General features: G+C 36.7%; 1 protein-coding gene across 1 annotated transcript; it reads right to left on the bottom strand.

Moving 5' to 3' along the window:
* Window positions 1-2384: 2384 nt before the first annotated feature.
* Window positions 2385-22581, bottom strand: gabrr2b (gamma-aminobutyric acid type A receptor subunit rho2b). The gene is made up of 9 exons (XM_051104504.1): window positions 22403-22581; window positions 21315-21421; window positions 16332-16399; window positions 8790-9013; window positions 8550-8632; window positions 7924-8064; window positions 7199-7351; window positions 5637-5833; window positions 2385-2928 (listed from the first exon to the last, which is right to left on the bottom strand). The coding sequence occupies exons 1-9, from the start codon at window positions 22516-22518 to the stop codon at window positions 2620-2622; spliced, it is 1398 nt and encodes a 465-aa protein (XP_050960461.1). The 5' UTR covers window positions 22519-22581; the 3' UTR covers window positions 2385-2619.
* Between the last annotated feature and the right edge of the window lie 529 nt (window positions 22582-23110).

Here is a 23110-nt window from a genome sequence, read left to right on the forward strand (position 1 = left end):
CCAGGATTCTTACCAAACATGTGAAGTCCAGTGCAGATTGGACATTGCAATTTAACATCGCAAAGGCATTTAGAGTCGACTGACCAAATACAGTGTTGATGTCATTAATGTTTCATTAATGTTGATGTCATTAATCTCTCTGAGCAGTTTGTTAAAGCATGAAACATGCCACTTCCTGTTGCCAGCAGGTGGTGCTATGGCTATAACTGAATATGATTATGGGCATGCTTTCAGGACAGGACTCTTGGTGCAGATCGGACATTGTATGCCTGAATTATAACAACTTCCTTTTTCATGGCGAAATATTGAAGTTTGTCAGCCTGCCACAGACACACCCTTTAACAAAAACTCAAGATCTTCACAATTTAACATCACAAAGGGCTTTAGATTACACTGACCAAATTTGGTGTTGATCTGTTTAAATCTCTAGGAGGATTTTGTTTAAAGGGGTCATTGGATGCAAACTTCACTTTTTCATGTTGTTTGAACATTAATGTGTGTTGGCAGTGTATGTACAAATCTACCCTATAATGATAAAAATCCATGCAGTGGTTTTTAATTAATCAGTAAAATAATATCCCGTTTCAAATCGAGCCATTCTCAGATGGCGTCACACCCACAGATCCCGCTCCCACGATAGTTGATTGACATGAGCGTCTTACCTCAGATCAGCTGTAACAGTCAGACCTCCATTGTTTCGATGCCGAAGCAGGGATGTAAGTTAGACAAGAATATCTCTGATTGAGCAATTGAGGTGTTGTGTTGCTGGATGTAATAATGAACATTGTGGTCGTCACTTAGTCCCGACATCTGAGCCACTGAAGATGCAGTGGATTGCATTTGTTTGTGAATGGAATGCGCCTCCCGATCTACATATATCCGTTTATGTTCACGCGAATCATTCATGTTCCAGCTTCACTTACAGCAGAAGTGTGTATAAGCGTTTTTTTTTTATAAATCTTTGCGATCACCTTTCCTTATAACGTGGTAGTTAGGAAGTTTAGTGGCTGAATGCAGCTAAATGCGCCTAAAGTAAACAAGATCATCTTTCCACAGAGAGAAGAGAGGGGCGAGGACAGCAGAGCTCATTAACATTTAGAGGAACAACCCCTTAGAATGAGATGATTTTTGCAGAGCTCATTTTGACAAGGTAAAAAGGGTGTTGTTTTACACTACCATTGAGAATTTTTAATCAAAGTATATTAGAGACTTTTCATTAAGACCCTAAAGAATCATATCAACTTGAGGAAAATGGACATCCGATGACTACTTTAAATACAATGCCTGAAATGGCAAAAACGGCATAATTCAAAATAACAGACTAAATAAATAACAACCTGCTGGGTTTTGGACTTCATACCAGGGGACATTTTCTGTAGGTATCACTGTGTTTGTGTCTACCAAATTTCATAGATGTATGTGAAATATAGCTGGAGGGGCACTTTGTTGAAATTTTATAGGTGGTGCTATTGAGCCATTTTGCCACACCCACTTCTGAAATCCATATAGAATGTAATTTTTTACCACTATTGGCATGTGTGCAAAGTTTCATGAGTTTTTTATTGCATGTTTAGGCCCTCAAAAATGTGATTCATTTTGGAGAAACTGCAGAAGAATCTGAGCAATTCCAAAAAAGATGCAGACCCAGCTAAAAAGATGGGCATGGTGCTCGACAAAGGAACATAGGTAGAGATTAGGCAAAGATTTTTGGCCTGGACAACATGGGGGAAACATCTCAATATGTGTGGCTATTTGAATGAACTGTCAGATATCTGTTATGTTATTGTATGGGACAATGGCAGTTTCCATCACGCAGAGATGTTTTTGGAATGGTTTCAGGCTCAGCCTCGGTTCAAGATCCTACTGTGCATCTCCCACCATACTCCCCTTTCTTTAACCTATTTGAGAAACTCTTCTCCTTGAAGGTGAAAGCTGTACAATCACCATCCCCATGAGCATGTCACCCTTCACGCCATGGATTAGGCTTGCAATGACATAACTGCACTGCAATGTCAAGCCCAGATTTGTCATGCCAGAAGGTTTTTCCCATAGTGCTTGAACAAAGAAGATATTCACTGTGATCTTGGAGAAAATGTATGGCCAAATATTGGGGACAGGCTTGGTGTTAATTCATTTGAGATTCTCCATTTAGAGTAAAGAGCTTAAATTTACTAACAATGCAACCATTGTAGTGTTGTAAAAATACTGATGTTTGATGTGTTCTTTAATCATATTTTACTTTAAATATGTTTTATTATGGCTTTTGTAAGTGTAATGTCTACTAATCTATTGTTTAATAGTACATTGACATTCATTCAGCACCAAGTGATTTTAAATTGAATATGTAAAACAAAGAGTTTAAAAAATTTACCACTTACTTTTGAAAAAAAAAAGTACCAAAGTAATTAAAAAACTGCAAATACAGTATTCTCACATATACATCTTTCTTATTAAATAATGTACATTTGCTAGCTGGTTGTACATGCCTTATGGTATGTCATGATGTTGTTTACCTGTGCTGTCTCATTACTTTCAATCAATAACAAATAACAGTTTCTTTTACTTTTGTTAATATAAATAGTATAACACACTACAACCACAATCCCTTTGCAAGGCAACTCAGCAGTACACAGACCAATAAATGAGATTGAAGAATATAAAGGCCCCTGGGAAGATCATGCGAGAGTAGGCATCAATGACATGAGTGTTTTGGATAATACGGAAGCCTCGGAGGGTCTTCTTCTTGACTCCGGTGGCCTCATTTGCCAAAGACAGGCACACCACCATGTGGTCCTGTTTATCTGCAGCCTCCTCAGAGGAGACAGGAGCCTGCGTATATCCTGCCAGACCATTGCTATCAGGCTTACTGTACGCTTCATCCAGCATCATAGTCCTTGCGTGGGATATGTCACATGTACAGGGCAAACGCTAAAATGGAAAAACACAAACACTTCCATTAACATTTAGAAAATGTAACATTTAGAAATATTCCAAATGGTGAATATTACTTTTATACACAAACTTTACGTCAAACTGTAAATACAAGATGCAGTTTTACATCACAGGAAATTTCAAGTCTGATTTTATTGCCATCCAAATCCAGAATGTTGGCATTTTTCTCCTACAATCCCACCATATTAATGGCAAGCACCAAGGATGTGTTATAATTTAACTACTATACAAGAATGGATCAAAAAAAAAAAAAAAAAAAAAATATATATATATATATATATATATGTATATATGTATGTATATATAAAGAGTTAAGATGCAAAAGCCTCTAAATACATCTGATGTATTTCTTTAAAATTAGCATTTCATTCTGGCTACTTTGTATAGGTTTCTATGTTAGTACTGGTACTTCTGATTGAATTTGATGGACGTGTACTATGTGTCAGGAGCATTCACTCAGTATCATTATCTCATTTTTAACCGAGATGGTTATATGAACTCTTCATATAAATATATATACACTGCCCTCCATAATTATTGGCACCCCTGGTTAAGATGTGTTAAAAGCCTTAAAATAAATTCAATTTTTATTGCAGAAGCATACTCTCACACTGAAAATTGTAGAAAAATGTAACCTTCAACTCAAGTGAATTTTAAGGGGAAAAAAATCCCTGACTAAGAAATAATTATTTTTCATACAATCACCTGTTCCACAGTTATTGGCACCCCTAACAATTCCTAGGAAATAAATGTTCATTTCTACAGTAGTTTACAGAGTTGATCAGAGTATCTAGAAATCTAGATTTAATTAGTAATTCATCACTTCCTGTTTCCCAGGGGTATAAATATGACGTGACACAGAGGCCATTTCTCTTATCCACTCTTCAACATGGGAAAGACAAAGGAACACACTATTCAAGTGAGGCAGATGTGTGTCGACCTTCACAAGTCAGGCAATGGCTACAAGAAAATAGCCACTCGCCTGCACCTGCCCATATCTACTATCAGAGGAATCATTAAGAAGTTTAAAACAACTGGAACAGTGGTAAACAAGCCTGGACGAGGACACAAGTTTATTTTGCCTCCGAGCACAGTGAGGAGGATGGTAAGAGAAATAAAAAGTTCTCCAAAGCTCACTGTTAAAGAATTGCAACAAATGATAGCATCTTGGGGTCACAAAGTCTCCAAAACAACCATCAGTCGCTATCTACATGCCAACAAGCTGTTTGGGAGGCATGCACGGTAAAAACCTTTTTCAACTGGGCTTCAACTGGGACTGTGTGCTTTGGTCAGATGAGACCAAGATAGAGCTTTTTGGCAACAAACACTCTAAGTGGGTCTGGCAGAACACAAAAGATGAGTATGCAGAAAAGCACCTCATGCCCACTGTGAAGTATAGGGGAGGATCGGTGATGCTGTGGGCCTGTTACTCTTCCAGAGGCCCTGGGAACCTTGTTAGGGTGCATGGCATCATGAATGCTTTGAAATACCAGGACATTTTAAAGCAAAATCTGGTGGCCTCTGCCAGAAAGCTGAAGATGGGTCGTCACTGGGTCTTTCAGCAAGATAATGACCCTAAACATGTGGCCAAATCTACACAGAAATGGTTCACCAGACACAGAATCAAGCTCCTCCCATGGCCATCTCAGTCCCCAGACCTCAACTCCACTGAAAACCTTTGGAGTGAGCTGAAGAGGAGAGTGCAGAGGAGACGACTCAGGTCGCTGGATGATTTAGAGAGATTGTGCAAAGAGGAATGGTCGAAGATCCCTCTTTCTGTATTCTCCCATCTTGTGAAACATTATAGGAGAAGATTAGGTGCTGTTTTGTTGGCAAAAGGGGGTTGTATAAAGTATTAACATCAGGGGTGCTAATAATTGTTGCTCACATGATTTGATGTAAAAGAATTATTTCTTAATGTGGGATTTTTTTCCCACCGAATAAATGCACTTGAATTAAAGGTTGGATTTTCCTCTTTTTTTCATTGTGGTCCTATATTTATTTAGAACAAAACTGAATTTATTACAAGCTAAAGAACCCATCTTAACCAGGGGTGCCAATAATTATGGAGGGCAGTGTGTGTGTATATATATATATATATTTTTTTTACAATTGCCAAGTACCGTAGTATGTGGATGCATTTTAAAAATTAATATTACATTACCGCTCAACTATATCTGTAGTTTCAAGAAAAAAATGGAAATTACGTAAACATTTGACAAGGGCCATTATTATGGCAGCAACAGGTATGCAATTAAATTTGAAAACTTTTACATTTTTACATTTTTATATAAATGATGATTTGCATGACTAATCATTTTACTAGTCCAAATAGCCAAGTCAAATGCTGCCTTATGTAAATAAAAGGTTGTATTAACTTATTGCTGGTAATTTGCATATTTTTAAAATGACATCCATATTTTGAACATATAAAACCCATTTAAACCACAGGGTGACAATTTTTTGATTGATTAATGTAAATTTGTTTTGGTATGTTTCCAAGATGTTGCTAGACACCTTATGAAAACAATAGCTTAATACAATATAGAAAAAATGTATTTTTTGTCAAGCCAACATCACAAATGTGAGAAAATAAAGGCAAATGAAAGCAAGTAATGATGAAAATGATTATTAGGAAAACTATGAGGTTATTTGAATAAACTTGAAAATGAGTTGCATATTACCTTCTCCCTTGACTTGCGGTCTGTCCCGTCATGCACTGTGGTCAGATAGTTTACAGCAGCATACTCAAGTACTGATAAAAAGACAAAGACGAAGCTGACCCACAGATAAATGTCCACAGCTTTAATGTAGGAGACTCTGGGCATGGAGGCGTTCACTCCAGTGATGATGGTGGACATGGTGAGCACCGTCGTGATGCCTACAGGAAATGACAGTGAAATTTTGCTAAGAACTGTCAGAGTTTTGACTGTTTTCATTCTTCAGTTTGTCTCTATTTCATCTCCACACCAACTATGCACTGGTGTACCACAGGGCAGAATCAACAACAACAAAGTTATTTTGTATTTTAATCAAATTTAGTGTAAAATGTCTACAATTTGATTTGACTGCTAAGGGTATGTTTACATGACACTGATGTACTAACAACAGAAAAGGTTTTCCTTTTACATTTTTGAAAAGCTTTGCATACTGATGACAAATCCCACTCACACAGATTTGTGAAAATGACTAAAAACCCTGTACTATACATTTCAGCCCAGTAGTTGGCGATGTCAGTTTGTAAAGAATCACTACATGCCTGTGCACATTCCTACAGACTTACCATGCCATACGTATTAGCATGACGTCACCATTTTCACAAATTTGCTTTTTTGTAGTTTATACAGAGACGTTAATGGTATCATTTTCAAAAACTTTTGAAAGCTACTTTTAAAAGTTTGCATTTTCAGGCTACCAAAACACAGCTGTTGTGTAAATGAAAAGCCATAATTTGTTTCTGTTTTTAGTTTGAAAATGCCCCCAAGTGTTAACAAAAAGGTTTCTATAAGTTTTAAGAAAGAAAAGAGCTGTTAGGTTGTAGCCCTAAATGTTCAATAGTGTTTGAGAATTTTCTTTCTGTCTTTTTCTTTCTTTCTTTCTTTCTTTCTTTCTTTCTTTCCTTTACATGTACACTGCAGTGTTGGGGATAACTTTTACTTTCGATTTAAGTATTGCAAGTAATGCAATTTGTTTTTTTGTGGTGTAATGCAATATTGTAATGCATTATTTTTAAAAGTAACTTTCCCAACACTGGTGCACTGCAGAATTTTTAATTGCAGTGGCAATTTAACATGCAACCGCTGTAACCGGTGCTGATGCAATGGCAAACTTTTACAGTTATTATATTTGCCCAGTGGCAACACTTAAATGAAAAAAAAATTTCATTAAAAGTTCATTAAAACATCAAAAGTTTAAAATCATGTACGCAAGTCTTGAGTTCTCAGAAAGCTGTCATTTCTTAATTTACCTATGAACTCATGCTAAATAGTTTTTAATTTTAATTTAAAAACAGAACAATAATAAACAATGTTTCTTTTCTTTGTTCCTTGTGTTTTGGGTTTATTGTTTGTTCTTGTTTGTTGTATTTATTCATAACCTGTGCATATATCCACATCTCCACCAGCCTTACCTTGCTCCACAACATTATAATTTGTTATGTAGAACTGTTTTCCTCAGCAATAATTGGTTATGAAATCCTGGACACATTTCAGCTAAACAATCCCAATGGTTTCCCCAATGAATTCACCTAATGAGACTCGTGCAGGAACAGCTCGACGGTCGATCCAGAAGGACACCCATGACAGCATGACCATCAGAGTGGCGGGAAAGTACGTCTGAAGCAGGAAGAAGAAGATATGACGACGCAGAGTGAAGTTGATGTAAAGACGATTGTACCAACCTGCGAGAAAAAAATTCTTAATTAAAAATGCATAAACACTGAGCACATTTGGCGATTATACATTAAAAAAAACTCTCATCAAGAAATAACTGTTAATTCAATTTTCACAAACTGTCACTGTTTTCTTTTCTGTCTCTTTATGCTTAATAAAAGCAGGTGTCATTACTAACGGCCAGTCATCACTTGTAGTGTGAACCTTTTTATTAATTAACAGCAACACTGGTTTAGTATTACTTTTGCTCTCTGTAGAGATGAAACACATAAACACTGAGCTGTGTTGATTTAACACTGCTGTTTGAAGAGCATAATCACATTACCATTATTCCTGAATTAAGGGTACATATAAAATGCATGCAAAAAGTGGCCACTGATGACAAAGTTGCTGAAGTCAGATGCCAAATAAATTGTTTTTGCACTTTATATGCATGCAACAAAATGGTATTTGTGCAAGATGTCTGGCAAACTAATAAACAAACCAAAGTGACAACATGTCATGCACTACTAGACAGCTTGTATCTGCTGAAACTGAAAACAAACTGCCTAGTTTACTATTTAAAATTAGGTATCTGCACCTGTGCTGCTGTAGAAGGCCAGTCTGGAGGTGGTGTGAAACTTCTGAATGAGGAACTGAGACAGCGAGATCTTGTCATCCGTGCTTAGTGATTCATCTCCACTCTTCCAGTAGAGCATCAGATCTTCATCAGTGTAAGCATCTGGACAGAAAGCACATGAACCAATGTTTGCAGAGGCACTGATGTAATATTTAAAGAAATAGTTCAAGAACTCACTAAAGAAATGGTTCTTACAAAAATGAACATTTGCTGAAAATGTACTCTCAGGCCATCCAAGATGTAAATGTTTACTGGAGAGAGCAATATTATGCACAGAGGACTCAGAACCAATGGTTTAAAGTTAAAAAAAAAACATCTTAATGATGGTTTTATTTCTTACAAACTCACAACTTTTCACTTCCTAAGATGTTAATTGATGGATTGAAGTTGTGTGGATTGCTTGTGGATTATTGTGGGTTTTTATCAGCTGTTTCTGACGGCACCCATTCACTGCAGAGGATGCATTGGTGAGCAAGTGATGGAATGCTACATTTTTCCAAATCTGATGAGACTGAGTACATATTCAGCAAATTTATATTTTCGGGTGAACTATTCCTTTAAAGTCAGAAGAACTGCAAGTCACTCACAGCTCTCCAGCTCTAACGTGCAGGTCTGCGTGTCAAGTGGAAACCGACTGAAGTCCATATTACATGCTGAAGTTACAGTCACCCTGAAATGAAAAAAAAAAAAAAAAAAAAACCATACAACCATCAAACATAATTATGCCAGCAGAATAAACATGACATGTATGCAAGCATGCATGGTAAGGTTTGCAATGCATTGTCCAAACATGTGTGCTGGTATTCTAGCGTAAATGTTGTCCAAACCTGAGGCTGTAGAGCACATGTCCATCTGGATATACCCTAATCATGATGTTCTCCGTGGTGGTATCATGGATGAAGGATCGTTTGGAATGGACAAAGAACACATCAGGAACCCAGATTTTTTTCACAAGTCGACCATCGAAAGTCATGCTTTTATTGGTTTTACTGGGAAAAGACAATCGCTCATCCTTCCAGTAGTGTCTGAGGTACAGGGTCATGGTGAAGTCCTGTATGAAAAGTGTACAATGGTTAGACTCTCAAGCTTATATAAAAGCTTATATAAATGAATATATAAATGTTTGTCTCCTAAAACTACAAAAATACATATACATATATATCTTAATGGCTGGTTACCAACATTCTTCATTTTAACTGGTTGCAAGTGTGATTACTATATTGTCCACACCTGTTACTTGCCACAGGTATGTCTAAATACAAATTAAAGGAGCATCACATCAACTACAGAGTGTGTTTCTTGAAAGAAAATAAGTTTTAAGCTGTTTTGTGAATAAAAATAAAGCTTTTCTTTTAACAATTTCTCTTAACCCCCTAGTATTAAGTGAAATTATGGACAAAGACATACAGTGCTGCTTGAAAGTTTCTGAACCCTTTAGAATTTTCTATATTTCTGTATAAATATAACGCCAAACATCATCAGATTTTCACACAAGTCCTTAAAGTTGACAAAGACAATCCAATCAAACAAACAAGACAAAAATATATACTTTGTCATTTAGTTATTGAGAAAAATGATCCAGTGTTAAATATTTGTGAGGTGCAAAGGTTTGTGAATCTTTGCTTTCAGTATCTGTTGTGACCCCTTTTTGAAGCCATAACAGCAGGAAACATTTTTTGTAGCTGCTGATCAGTCCTGCACAATGACTTGTAGAAATTTTAGCCCATTCTTCAGTACAGAAACACCTGAACCATGTGATGTTGATGGGTTTCCTTCTAAGAACTGCTTGCTTCAGGTCCTTACACAATATTTTAATTGGATTAAGGTCGGACTTTGACTCGGCCATTCCAAAACATTCGCTTTGTTGTTGTTAAACCATTTTTTGGTAGAATGATGTATGCACTTGGGGTCATTGTCTTGCTGCATGACACACTTTCTCTTTAGATTTTAGTTCATGGAGAGATTTCCTGACATTTTCCTTTAGAATTTGCTGGTATAATTCAAAATTTATTGTCCCATCAATGATAGCAAGTTGTTACAGATACAGCAAAACAGGCCCAAACTATGATACTACCACCACCATGTTTCACAGATGGAATAAGGTTCTTCTTATGCTGGAATGCAGTGTTTTTCTTTCTCCAAACATAACACTTCTCATTTAAACCAAAAATTATATTTTGGTCTCATCTGTCCACAAAACATTTCTCCAATAGCTTTCTGGCTTGTCCACATGATCTTTATCAAACTGCAGACAGGCAGCAGTGTTTTTTGGAGAGTTGTGGCTTTCTCCTTGCAACCCCGCCATACACACCACAGTTGTTCATTGTTCTCCTGATGATGGACTCATGAACTTCAACATTAACCAATGTGGAAAAAGGTCTTTAGTTGCTCAGAAGTTATCCTGGGGTTTTCTGCAACCTCGGAAACTACTATACATCTTGCTTTGGAGTGACCTTTGTTGGTCGATCACTTGTGGGGAGGGTAACTGTGGTCTTGAATTTCCTCCATTTGTACATAATCTGTCTGACTGAAGATTTGTGAAATCCAAACTCTTCAGAGATGGTTTTGTAACCTTTTCCAGCCTGATGAGCAACAACAACTCTGTTTCTGAGGTCCTCAGAGATCTCCTTTGTTTGTGCCATGATTCACTTTCACAAACACGATCAGACTTTAATAGATCCCTGTTCTTTAAATAAATCAGGGCATAAAGTGATACCTAATTGTCATCCTATTGACTGAAAACACTTCTGAACAGACAGACTATAATTTCACCTTCAAATTAACTGTTAATCCTAGAGATTCACATACTTTTGCAACTCACAAATATTTAATAATTTTTTATAATAAATAATTGACATAGTATATATTTTCATCTCATTTGTTTCATTGGGTTTTCTTTGTAAATTTTTAAAACTTGTGTGAAAATCTGATTAACTTTTTGGTCATATTTATGCAGAAATACAGAAAATTCTAAAAGGTTCGCAAACTTTCAAGCAGCACTGTATAACAAAAATAATACAAAAAGTAAGGAATAGATTAAAGTTCAAAGTGCAAACGAGAACAATGTACGTAGCTTGCCCGAGCCACATCACTGAGAACAAAAATAAAAAGTCAAGACTCCAAACAAGTTCTTTAGATTTAGTCCGTGTAGCAACTCAAAAGACTGCTTCCAGCAGCTTAAAACAGCACAGTAAAGTGCACTGCCTACTGAACAGTCTGGAAGATCCAGAGAAACTCATATCTTGATTTCTCCTTCCCCTTGAATAAACTCTCGAGCCCCCGTGAAGAATGTCGTTTTTCCCGCATCCCACACCTGCTTCACAAACGGCCACAGTTTGGAACGCCTCTCTCAATCACCTTTAGAGAAGCCTTCCTTAAAGAGAAATCCATTGGCTTTGAGATAAGTAGAAGTGTGATGTAGAAGTATGAAGGGTCGTGGATGGGAATCGGTCATGCTTTTGTGGCCCAGTCGGTGTACAACGTCAATAGAGTATGGGAACGTGACGTCAGCAGCGCACGGCATTCTCGGACTTTCGGACACAGACACTACAGTAGAGACTGGGTAATCAGTGGAGGTAGATGTTAAAAATTATATTGTACATTTAAAAATACATTAGGATGGAGAACGCTTGCTGCGATATGAACTGCAATATCTGCTGTCATGACCGGAGTGGAAAACGGTTCTAAAATGAAGTGCAATTTTATGCTTTTCAGCTTGAAACAACACAATGGCTTTGAATAACACGTTTGGAAATGTACTTTAATTTGTGATGTGGCTCATTGCGAGCAACTCATCTGATTTACTGTTCAGCAGCTTTTTGTAAGAAATTGTGTATTTGTTCAATTTAAATCCAGTAAAACTTATTTGGTGTAATGCTTTCACAATATAATGCACTTTATTCCTTAATGAAATTAGGGCAAGATGATATATGATTAAATACATAAGCGTTTCTCAATTCTGGTCCTCACGTACCATTGTTGCATGCCTCTTTTATTTAGCATGATTCAGATAACCAGCTAGTTCAAAAAGAGCTCCATGACTGAACTGTGTTCCGATTGACATGGTCCCTACGCAATGTTCATTGCTCCCTACTCCCTGAGCAGGGGAAATCAGTTGAAGTTTACTTTACTTAGGAATATTTATTCATGGATTTGCGCTACGCCACCACCTGCATCGTCTTCACACACAGACTAAACTTACTAGAGAAGTGTGACATCATATACCTCTGTAAATAAATGCAATTTCAATTAATGTCTCACACACTTTAATGCTGGCTGAATGGAACATATACGCTGTCTTCGAATTGGAATCAGGGTGGAATATTTGAAGTTCGCAGGGCACTTACTTTTGAATAGAACAGACATCTGAGATACACACAAAATGTGCAGAGCGGTGGTTCACTTACATGATCAACTGGCTGAGATCAAGCTATGGTGTGTTTATTTTATCTGGCATATATATTAGTGCCACCTTGTTATTAAAAACTGCAAAAGAAATCAGTTCGGTCCTGTGTGTGGTTACAGTAGATGGCAGCTGCATAATTTCTGTGAGTGTGTATGTGTCGTGTTCTAGCCACACGTGCTCAAATGAACGCAACTGATTCAAATATTACTACATTTATTCTAGGCAAGCAGCTCTTAAAAATATTAACGCAAATACTGTATTTTTTTCCTCTGCTGATTTGTATTTGTTGTCATTGTACGCTATTTAACGTATCCTAAAACATGACTGCGACTACCCAAAATGCAGTGCGCAATGACGTACATTCTGCTCTATACATGCTCTATTACTTCCGAGAGTGACTGACTCTGACTGACTCTCCAGGTAAGACGGAATGACAAATCTTCACGGACTGCACGTTTTCGTCCTTATTTTCCGGGACTCAAATTCCATTGCCTTGCATAGGATTCCAACTCATCCATTCGCTGTTGAAGCATTTTGACTGGCTTTTCCAATTCTAACACACAACCCTCCACCTTACATACCTTGCTTTCCATCTCTTTGATATTGGCAAATGCACTGTCAATTTTCTTGCTCAGCTCATGAATTCTCTCTGTGTTGCCACGCACCAATTTTTCGATGCTATCAGATCTTTCATTAATCAGCTGGGACAGCATGCCAATAATGTCAGAATCAGACTGACTTGTTCGTACTTGAGTTGTTTTCTTTTTAGCCACAGGTGATTCGCTCGGGGTCACCGGTAGTGCAGGAAATTCCTTCTCATCCAGTATCAGCATTTCCAGATCTTCCCCTTCAGCACAACACTGACTGTAATTCTGATTGCTGCTAAGTAGCACTTTATCAGTAGGGATGTCCTGATTAAATGATGGTTTTAAATTACGATTTATTTTCCTTTCTGCCATTTCAAAGTGTTGAAATATATTGTGTAATATCACAAAAAATCATACGTTTTTAACCAATCTCGGCTATTTCAACTTTTGTGATGAAGAGCTCTGTAAACGGCTCACACCAGATTCATCAGATTCATTCATCCGAATGGTCATATGCTGATAAATGTGGCGGCTGAAAACAATCGTCATTTAAATATCACACCCCTTTGGAAGGCTTGGCAGAAGAAAGCCTCTTCTATCTAAAATGCTGTGGTGTGAGCTGTGCATAAGCAAATGCCCACAAATCTCAATAAACTGGAGCAACGTTGAAAAGAAGAGTGGTCCAAATTCCAGAACGATGTGAGAGACTGATAAAGTCACACAGAAAATGAATGTTTCAAGTTATTGCTGCTTAAAGTGATCTACAGGCAGTTGAATGACACTGTGTGATATGTCATGTGATGATGTTTATCTGAGGATTTATTTTCCAAATTTTAAGACCTGCCAAGGACCAGATCATTTTTATTATGTCCTGATACAGAAAACCATGAAATTAAATAGGGTGTCCTAACTTTTTCACATGACTGTAAGTGCACACCTTTTACCACACTCATCGGCCTCATACAAGGAGGTTCAAGAGCTGGGTGTGTGGTGCAGTCTTAACAACCTGGAGCTCAACACACTATAAACTGTAGAGATGATAGTGGACTTCAGGAGGAACCCCCCTGCACTCTCCCCACTCAGCATCATGGACAGCACTGTGGCTACAGTGGAGACATTCAAATTCCTGGGACCTGTCATCTCCCAGGACCTGAAGTGGGACAGTCACGTCAACTCCATTGTAAAAAAGGCCCAACAAAGGTCATGCTTCCTTCACCAGCTGAGGAAGTTCAATCTACCACAGGAGCTGCTAAAACAGTTCTACTCAGTCGTCATCGAGTCTGTTCTGTGCACATCAACTGTCAAAAACTGTCTGATTTAGCTCAGCTACAAAATCAGACACCAGAAGATTACAGCAAAGGGTTCGGACTGCCGAGAGGATTACTGGTGCTCCCCTTCCCACCCTTCAAGAACTGTATACATCCAGAGTGAGGAAAAGAGCTCAGAAAATCACTCTGGATCCCTTACATCCAAGTCATCTCCTCTTTGAACTTTTACTACTTTTGCCACAGAGCCGCAAACACCAGGACAACCAGGCACAAGAATAGTTTTTTCCCCCAGGCAATCCACCTTATGAACAGTTAAATGTTCCCCCCATTGTGCAATAAAAATATGCAATAACCTTTTATTTATTTGTTACCACCCCCATCCTAGCATATCCCTGCATCTCTACCCTTACCAAAAAAAAGTATACTTCAAGTTTACTTCATTAAGTATACTTAAGTAAAGTTTGAGAATATTATTAAGTATACTTTATGCAGTAAGTATAAAAATGTCAGTGTGCTAGTAGTATACTTGTAAATGTATTATATCAATACTCCTTGGGACTAAATTGGCCCACTTTCTAGATAATAAAAGTATACATTTAAGGAAACTTTAAGTATAACAGCAAACTTTGAGTACACAACTAGTTTATATCTGTTTTAGTTTGTACTGCAACTATACTAAAAGTGAACTTATAGGTATGCTGATAGTTTACTAATTAAATACTTTTAGTACATTTTTAGTACACTTTGAAGTATAGTCCCAGTAAACTACTAGTTTAGTAGTTTTATACTGCAAATATACTCATAAGTTTTCTTTAAGCGAACTTTGCATCATACTTTAAGTACACTACTATGTCCCTATTAGGTATTAATTTGTATATTTTGTTATATGAATATCTGAACATACAAAACATCAAAACAAAGAACAGGATATCTGCTTGTAAACAAAAACATTTTAGTTTAGCTTCATGCATTCTTTTTTTATAAACACCTGAATGTGTGTAAGTTTCATAATTAATAATAAAAAAAGAATAAATAAACAACATTTTAAACAAAAAGCTGAAAAAAGACTATTGGATTCAGAGTGATTATCAAAATGTCAATCAACACTCCAAAGCTTGACAGTCATTGTTACCTCTTTATGGGTCACATTTTATCCCATAAAGTTACAGTTTATACTAATAGCACACTTGAATAAACTTCTTTTTTGTAAGGGTATCTCTTTCTATTCTATTCTATTCTATTCTATTCTATTCTATTCTATTCTATCATCATAGCACAACTGTACATACCACTTATTTATTTCTCAATTTATTTTTCTAATTTTTGTCTATTTATAATTACATATGTGTATTTTTATTCTCATCTTATTTTTATTGTCTGTGTGTTCTGATACTGTTACAATGTGGATGTGGTTACAAAACAAATTTGCTTAGTCTGATTTAAACCTGAAATAAAAAAGCTTTTATGCAAGGTGTTGACTTGCATTTCCAAACTGTTTAAAGCTTTGTGAAATATTACCATCTGTTGGCATTACTGAGGGATGTCAGCATTTTTACCAGCCTTCATTAAACCGGATGAACTGATCCTGATTGGCTGATTCTCAGTGATGTCACTGCGTGAACCTCATGGATTATCCTCTAGCATGTTATGTAAGATCAAATCCACGCTCACTCGTAAACATCGGCACTGATATGACAAATAAAACCATATCTAGATACATTTCTGATGCTTTTAGAAGGAAAGGTTAATCATAAATGCTGAGATTCATATATAATCCATGCAATCTCCCTGATGACATTTGGACAAGTAGCCTACTTTAATGTTGATAATCACATTCCCATTACAGTAATGGTCAAAAGTCCTACATTATTTCAAACGGTAAAGTATATGTGCAATTCATCATTTTTAACGGGCTGAGTTTAATTAATGCTGATTTTGATTTTAAAAATAGTGTTCAGAAAGAAAGAATTAATGGCCATGAGAACAATGCAAAGCAAAAATTTTATGGCTTAATTTTCTCTTTGTAAAAAATTTTTGGAATGAAATATCCACTGCATTATAATGAACAATTCATAATAATTACTAACCAAACAATTAAACTTTTCTTACCATATCTACTTCTGAGATACTGTCCAAACTTTCTACCTGTACATCCACACCTACTGGTACTGCTGGACCTGAAGAGGAGAGAACATATTAGTTTCAAAGGGGTTTTGTTTTTATAACATGCATTTATTTTCACATTTAAACACAGATGTTTAAAAATCAGGAGCTATTTAAACACTCCCACCGCATAAATGACATCATATGCTATGAAACCAATAATCCATGGCACTCCAGTGGGGTTTACTACACTCTCAGAAATAAGATACAAATGCTGTGATGAATTTTGAATTCATTTTAATGTTTGTTTTCATTTTAAATTTAGTTATTAGTTATATTAAATAATATAAAAATAATGCCACATAGCAAATGTACCAAAAGAACTGAGTATTAAAAGAACCACCCTCCAGGCCCCGTCTCAATTTTGCACCTGGACTGTAAGCAGAAAACACACACCCGATTATCATCGACTCGTTTGCGACCCTACGCTAATTTGCAGAACTAAGCCCATGGGTGAGACTTCTGGTTTATTATCCATTATAGGGAAATAATGAGAAGAATGGGCAGTAAACGGTAAAACTGTTTGCACTAAAAATCAGTGTGTTCATAATTCGGATAATACATTAAAATAATGTGGTAAGACACTACACTAAGTTCGTAAGGTTGCTCTGGATCGCTTTTAGCTATACCTTATCACTGCTGACAGTTCACTCCGCTAGTGGCCACCACTGTGCTAAAAGCTTCTTTACATCTGAGTCTATACAAATATAATCCTGAAGTTGTAATACACCCAGTGTTCAGTTAGGCTAATTGAAGCGTTTTCATGCAAAGAATAAACTGTTACTACACTGATGGTTGTTAGCTTTTCAATCATATTATCCAAAGGTACATCAGCTGGCAAACCATTAGGCAGTAAAGGCTAAGGAGTCTATTACAAGGAAATGATTGTGGTGGGGAGTTTGCTCAAACCAGGGGCGTCACTAGGGCTAATCATTCGGGGCTCGAGCCATTTAAATACCATTTAAATATGAATCCTGCATGTTCTGCGCAGACGCAGACGTGGTTGCTTCAATATGTGTAGTAAACACGTTCTCACTTCCAACTCGTCATATATTGACACTTGGTCAGGACCCCTTGGCGTCACTTTTTGACACTCAGGGTACCCCTTTAGAATCATTTTTCGATGCACAGCATTCTCCATTGTTTTCTGTTGTTTGTCTTAATTTAATGGTTTGCATGCATTTGTAAAAATAGAAATTATTTTATATAAATACTCCAATACTTTCATTGGAGCACCTAACCCCACCCCTACCCTAAACCTACCCACTTCTGAACAATATAAAACACTCAACAGGCAAATATAAGTACAGCCACAGGTATGTATTGCAAAAACTGACCTTAAACAAGTAGTATAAAAGCATTACAAACAAGTTCTGTTGCATTCCGAGTCTTCTGAAGCCGGACGATATCTTTATGCAAATAACAGAAGGTTTTAATCGCTGAAATTGATCTCGCTCCGTTAACGCACTCACATCCCATTCAGAAAGATACTCCCAAACATTAGCATGACGCAATCGGTCACGAGACACACAAGAGTCAAAAGCATTTCACTGAGAATGAAAACGTTATCTGGCTGTGTCTCTGTTCTTAAAAATCTGTCCCTTAACGGTTTAAAGGAGTGCTATTATGCTTTTTCACTTTTTGAATTTTAGTCAGTGTGTGGTGTGTATCCTTGGGCATAAAAAAGATCTACAAAGTTACAAATCTCAAAGTCCACTCCAAAGGGAGATATTTCGTTCTTTAAAAAAATCTCTTTTCAAGAACTACAACGAACGGACTACAGCGTTTGTTTTCTGCATGCAATGATGTCACATCGCGGTTATTAAGAATATCATTAAATTAAATCCCGCCTACGGAAATTCGAATTGTTGGGGGGTGTGTAGGGACGAGGTGGGGGATTAGACAAACTTTAGCGATACAGTGCGAGAACCGCTTCAACGAACCGCAGCGCGGCGGGTAAAAACACAAGCATTGACTTGAGTGGCCGCTTCAGAGCTGTAACGCGCCGCAGACATGTGCAGTACAGGGGGTCGAAACACATGCCGAAGCCGCGATCTACTCCGGTTGCTGCGTCGGAGCCGTAACGTGGTAAGAGATTATTCATCATACAGTGTAGATAGCTTCACTTATAACGCAGGTGTTTTTTAAAATGCATGAACTTGCACTAGAATAGGCTAGACTGATCAGTGATGATGTTCTTTGATAATGTTAGGCTGCTTTTAGCCTTATGCTGGAGCTGGTTTTGGGCAATGAAACTAAGTATGTAAAATAATTAAATAAATTAGCATGATAATATTGTGTATCGGCGATCTCGCAGGCTGAGGATGGGACCCAACACTACTGTTGCGTATTATTTACTCTCCCTCCATGCATCCTAGGTGTATATGACTTCCTTCTTTCAGGCGAATGCAATCGGAGTCTAATAAAGTTTAATAAAATGCATCCATCCATGATAAAAAGTGCCTCACATGGCTGCCGGGAGTCTCCTGTAGGGAATCGATGCGTTTTTGTAAGAAAAATATCCATATTTAAAACGTAAGATGCACTATTAATATAGCTTGCGCTAACTGCTTTGACAAGGGTGTGGCAGCACTGAAACACCGTCTAAGCTGTTCGCCAATCGCAACACAGTGGGACAACTAACCAATCACAACACATTTTGTTTTTTCGGAAAACTAATGTGTTTTCGAACCACCAAGCATGAGAGCATGTTCTAGTACACCCCCAAAACAAAATAAACACTTTGAAAAGGAGCATAATAGGACCCCTTTAAAACATGTTGGACCACAGACAGGGAGAGTGAGTGATTGGATACCTAAGAAATGACAAAACAACTCAAAATAGTGTACATTCTGCCAGTCACACCAGAAATTATCAAAAACACCACTTTTCTGCTTTTTCCTGGGAGGTCTTTGGCTTGAGAACCGAGTTCTCTGCAGACATTCAGGTTTCTGTTAGGCTGACGCATTGCAGCAATTCGGTTCTCGTCGAGAAGAGATTTGCAACCTTAAACTGCAAAGCTTGTTATCCAGTCAATGCACATTCGCTAGAAGAATTTTCTGGCTGTGCTTTTGAAGTCACGACCAACAGTCAAGAAAAACAGCTCCAATTCCATACAGTAGATTGACATTAGGGGACTTGTTTGCAATTTTCAAAAGTGTTTGTCAGTTGTAGATGATATGCAGCACAAAAGCCACAAGAATCAAACTCAAGCATTACTTAAGAGTCAGAGCTTGCAATCACTCTCAGCGCTATTGCTGTCCTCTTGAGAAACAACTACATTTTCAGAATAAAACTCCCACAGGGATCGATGTTCAGGTTGTGAATTTGAATCTGACTGCTGTGATAATGACCACAGAAACATTCTGAAGAAGTAAGAAGCAAAAGCTATGTGCAAATTGGAAAAGCCTTCACAACATCAGCTGGTAATTGAACACCCCAGTGGGCGCTGCTGGTTCAATTAACAGGAAGTGTAACTTTCAGCCATCCAGACGCTGCCTAGAAGAGGTCAACCCTCAAATCTCTGCAGGAACAATGAGACTTGAACAAGAAAACAGACACCAGCGTGAGCTCCGGAAATCATTAGCTGAGAACATTCAGTAAAACTAGTGAGATGTGGGAAAGGATTTTGACATAAAATGAGACCAAGAAAGACTTAATTATAAAGCATTATGCGTGACAGTGTCCAAACTTTATAACACATCATGCCTGGGTATCTGAAAATCTGAAAAAATCATGATCAAAATATTCATTATTATTGGTTTAAAACCATCTAAACAAAGACTTTCCACAGTTAGGCATTGTCGTAAATTTCACATTATTTTCACATACATTAAAATGTTGATTCATAAAAACTAAATATTTCAGTATTTATTGTGTGAAATTTCCATTTATTGCTATCATTTTAAATACAAGAAATAATTTTCCCAGACGTACATAAAAATAGTTACTATACTGGGTTGCCAAGAAGATTGAGCTTGAAATTGAAAGAAGAAAACATGTACTGTAGACAATCACTTGACGTTTAAGAAGCGTTTATTGTGCATAATTTACAAACTGTAGTTTTGTCAAATTACTGAAATGTAAAAATATTTCAGATATTTGTTTTTGAGATCATTAAAATTATAGCTATAAAATTTGCCTTAATACAAAGGACTTGAAATCAGTCTACATTTTTAATTTTTTCAAATGCCATTTGTCATGTGTAGTAGAAATGTTCATAACTTGCTGAAGCAATGACTACAATGACAAAATATACTGCAGGGCTGTCCACTGTTAGATAAACTGATAGTACACAAATTAAACTTTATTTTCTAAAGTTTCAGAGTCAGTTGTGCCCTGAAAATACTAACCTATGGGTGGTGTCATTAAAAAAAATATATCACAATGCAAAATGCATTCCTAAGGGTCTAATATGCTTTGTTTTCTTTAAACAAATTTTGTGGCAAAATATGAGCCTTGACATGTTTTTAACCACAGTATTCTGCATAGTCACAGCACCTATTGCAAATAATCACTTTATGAAACTGTGCAGATATCATATTTCAGGCTGCAGTGTAAATGTGAGTATTATTTTACTGTTATTGTATCATAAAATGTTCATACATTTGCATATACAAAAACTGCATATAAAAAGTCTACACACTGTAAAAAGTTTTTACCAGTTTCAACCTAAAAACTTAAGCTCAGCAGCAGCCTTACAATTTTAAGTTAAATCAACTTAAAACTATAAGTCATTTCAACTCACTACAATAAAGTGAGTTAAAATGACTTACTTTTAAGTTAACTTAAAGTTAACTTAAGTTGATTTAACTTAAAAATTTAAGGTAGCTGATTAACTTGAAACTGGTGAAAACTTTTTACAGTGCAGTATGAACTGACAATATATATGGAACACGTCACAAATACACACACACACACAGATTTTACCCGCAAATGCTGGTCTCATAGTGAAGTCATGATTATCAACACGCAGCAGATGGTCCGACTTCACCTGATGCGTCTTCGTTTCATCCAGCATCTTCTTAAAAAGTGGACTGCAAAAGAACAACTCAGCACTTCAGTGTTGTCTCACCCAAACACAGATGTCTCAGTGAGCACAACTACAATTTACACAATACAGCAGTGTAAACTGAGACACTATACAGTGTATTTCCTTATTCACCAATCAATCTTCAAGATTTGCGGCAAAAATGACCTATTTAAAATCTAAAATATAATCTAAAATATAAATGTAGAATTAATTAAGTAATCGTTTACTTACATGCACACTATTAGTTTATAGCAGTTTTAATCAAAATGTTGGTCCCACTTTACATAAGGTGTCTTTAAACCTAAAGATTTTTGTTGCCACACAGTTAGTTCACTGAATATTTCTCAGGTTCAGTTGTAAAAGTCCATTCTGTAAACACATACTGTATCTTAAAGCCTTGACTGAAAAAGAATCATATTTGAACTGTTCATAACTATAAATGTTAATTATTTGTTTTAGTTTTTTTTTTTTTTTAATTTAGTAGTTAAATACCTTTAAACTGTAATCTCATTTAGTTGTCACACTGCAGGGTAGGTTTTCATAATGAGAACTTTTTAGTCTATTGAACCTATTTTGGTAGTTTTCAGAGCAGAATTTAAACAATAAAGCAATTATGATACAGAATATGATTTATGAAAAGCGAAAATATAAAAGGACACATCAAAGATACCATTATGTTGCCAGCACAAACAGTAATTAGCCAAATATATTTAATAAAATGCCACCATTTTTGAAAAATAACCACAGCATTTTATAATTAGACTTTTTAGCCAAAGACGTATAAGTATCATTTGTGGCAGCTCTCCCAGCTCTCCCATGGTGTCTATTTTCATATGACCTTATTCTGAGCAACAGACTATGAAAACAAAAACAAACACGATATGCTGATAATACCTTGACATGGCCTAATTTCATTGCTGTTCTCTATGTGAACTTTCCCAGCGTACATTAAAATTGAAATAAGTTGAAAGAGTGTGACACTTACGTCCCGTGTTTGTGCAGCTGTACAGATGTTTTCCTGAGGCTGTGCTTCATCTTCCCGCACAGACCGCACATGCTTGCGCACAGCAGAAGAAAGACAGCTTTTATAAAACGACACATTGTGAAGGAAAGACTGGACAGTCACCCGCGGTGGGGAGCATCTCGTCGCATCATCTTCCAGTCCGTTCGTTCACTCGGAGTGAAGTTTGTTCTGCAGTGCCTGAACGCTGGAGCTGAACGCGCGCTCTGATTGGTCCCGCTGCTCCCGCACATCGCGATTCCATCGAGTCATTTCGCCGCTCCATTAACTGTCAGACGTGTGGTGTAGATACCTGTATGTTTTTTCTTTACTTTTGTTTATTGCTTTTGTTAACTTTAAGGTCCAGCTATAATATTTCAATTTCTGTACAGTTCATAAAGTGTTATTTGCAAGATATATACCAATAAACATCTTGAGGTCATGTATTCCAGACTAATTTCTGTTCAGGTAAAGTGGGACATCCCTTATTTATCAAAAAATTATACATGATTTATTAACACATATGATCAAACAAACATATTTAACAACATATTTAACAAACCCAAAAAGGATATGAGACCCTGGACCACAAAACCAGTCATCTATAAATTTTTCGAAATTTTCCTGTCATAACTATGCAAACATTTGATTTCAAAACCAGTATCATAGCTATTAAACTATTTCTTGTTATGA

Source organism: Labeo rohita, unplaced genomic scaffold (assembly GCF_022985175.1).
Source record: "Labeo rohita strain BAU-BD-2019 unplaced genomic scaffold, IGBB_LRoh.1.0 scaffold_73, whole genome shotgun sequence".
NCBI lineage: Eukaryota > Metazoa > Chordata > Actinopteri > Cypriniformes > Cyprinidae > Labeo > Labeo rohita.

Excerpts from the sequence above, each read along its gene's own strand:
- gabrr2b (XM_051104504.1), bottom strand. The coding sequence starts at position 22,518 with ATGTGTCGTTTTATAAAAGCTGTCTTTCTTCTGCTGTGCGCAAGCATG. Across the intron at positions 16,400-21,314 it reads TATGAGACCAGCATTTGCGG|GTCCAGCAGTACCAGTAGGT; the intron begins GTAAAATCTGTG and ends TCTCCTCTTCAG. Across the intron at positions 2,929-5,636 it reads ACCGCAAGTCAAGGGAGAAG|CGTTTGCCCTGTACATGTGA; the intron begins GTAATATGCAAC and ends TTTCCATTTTAG.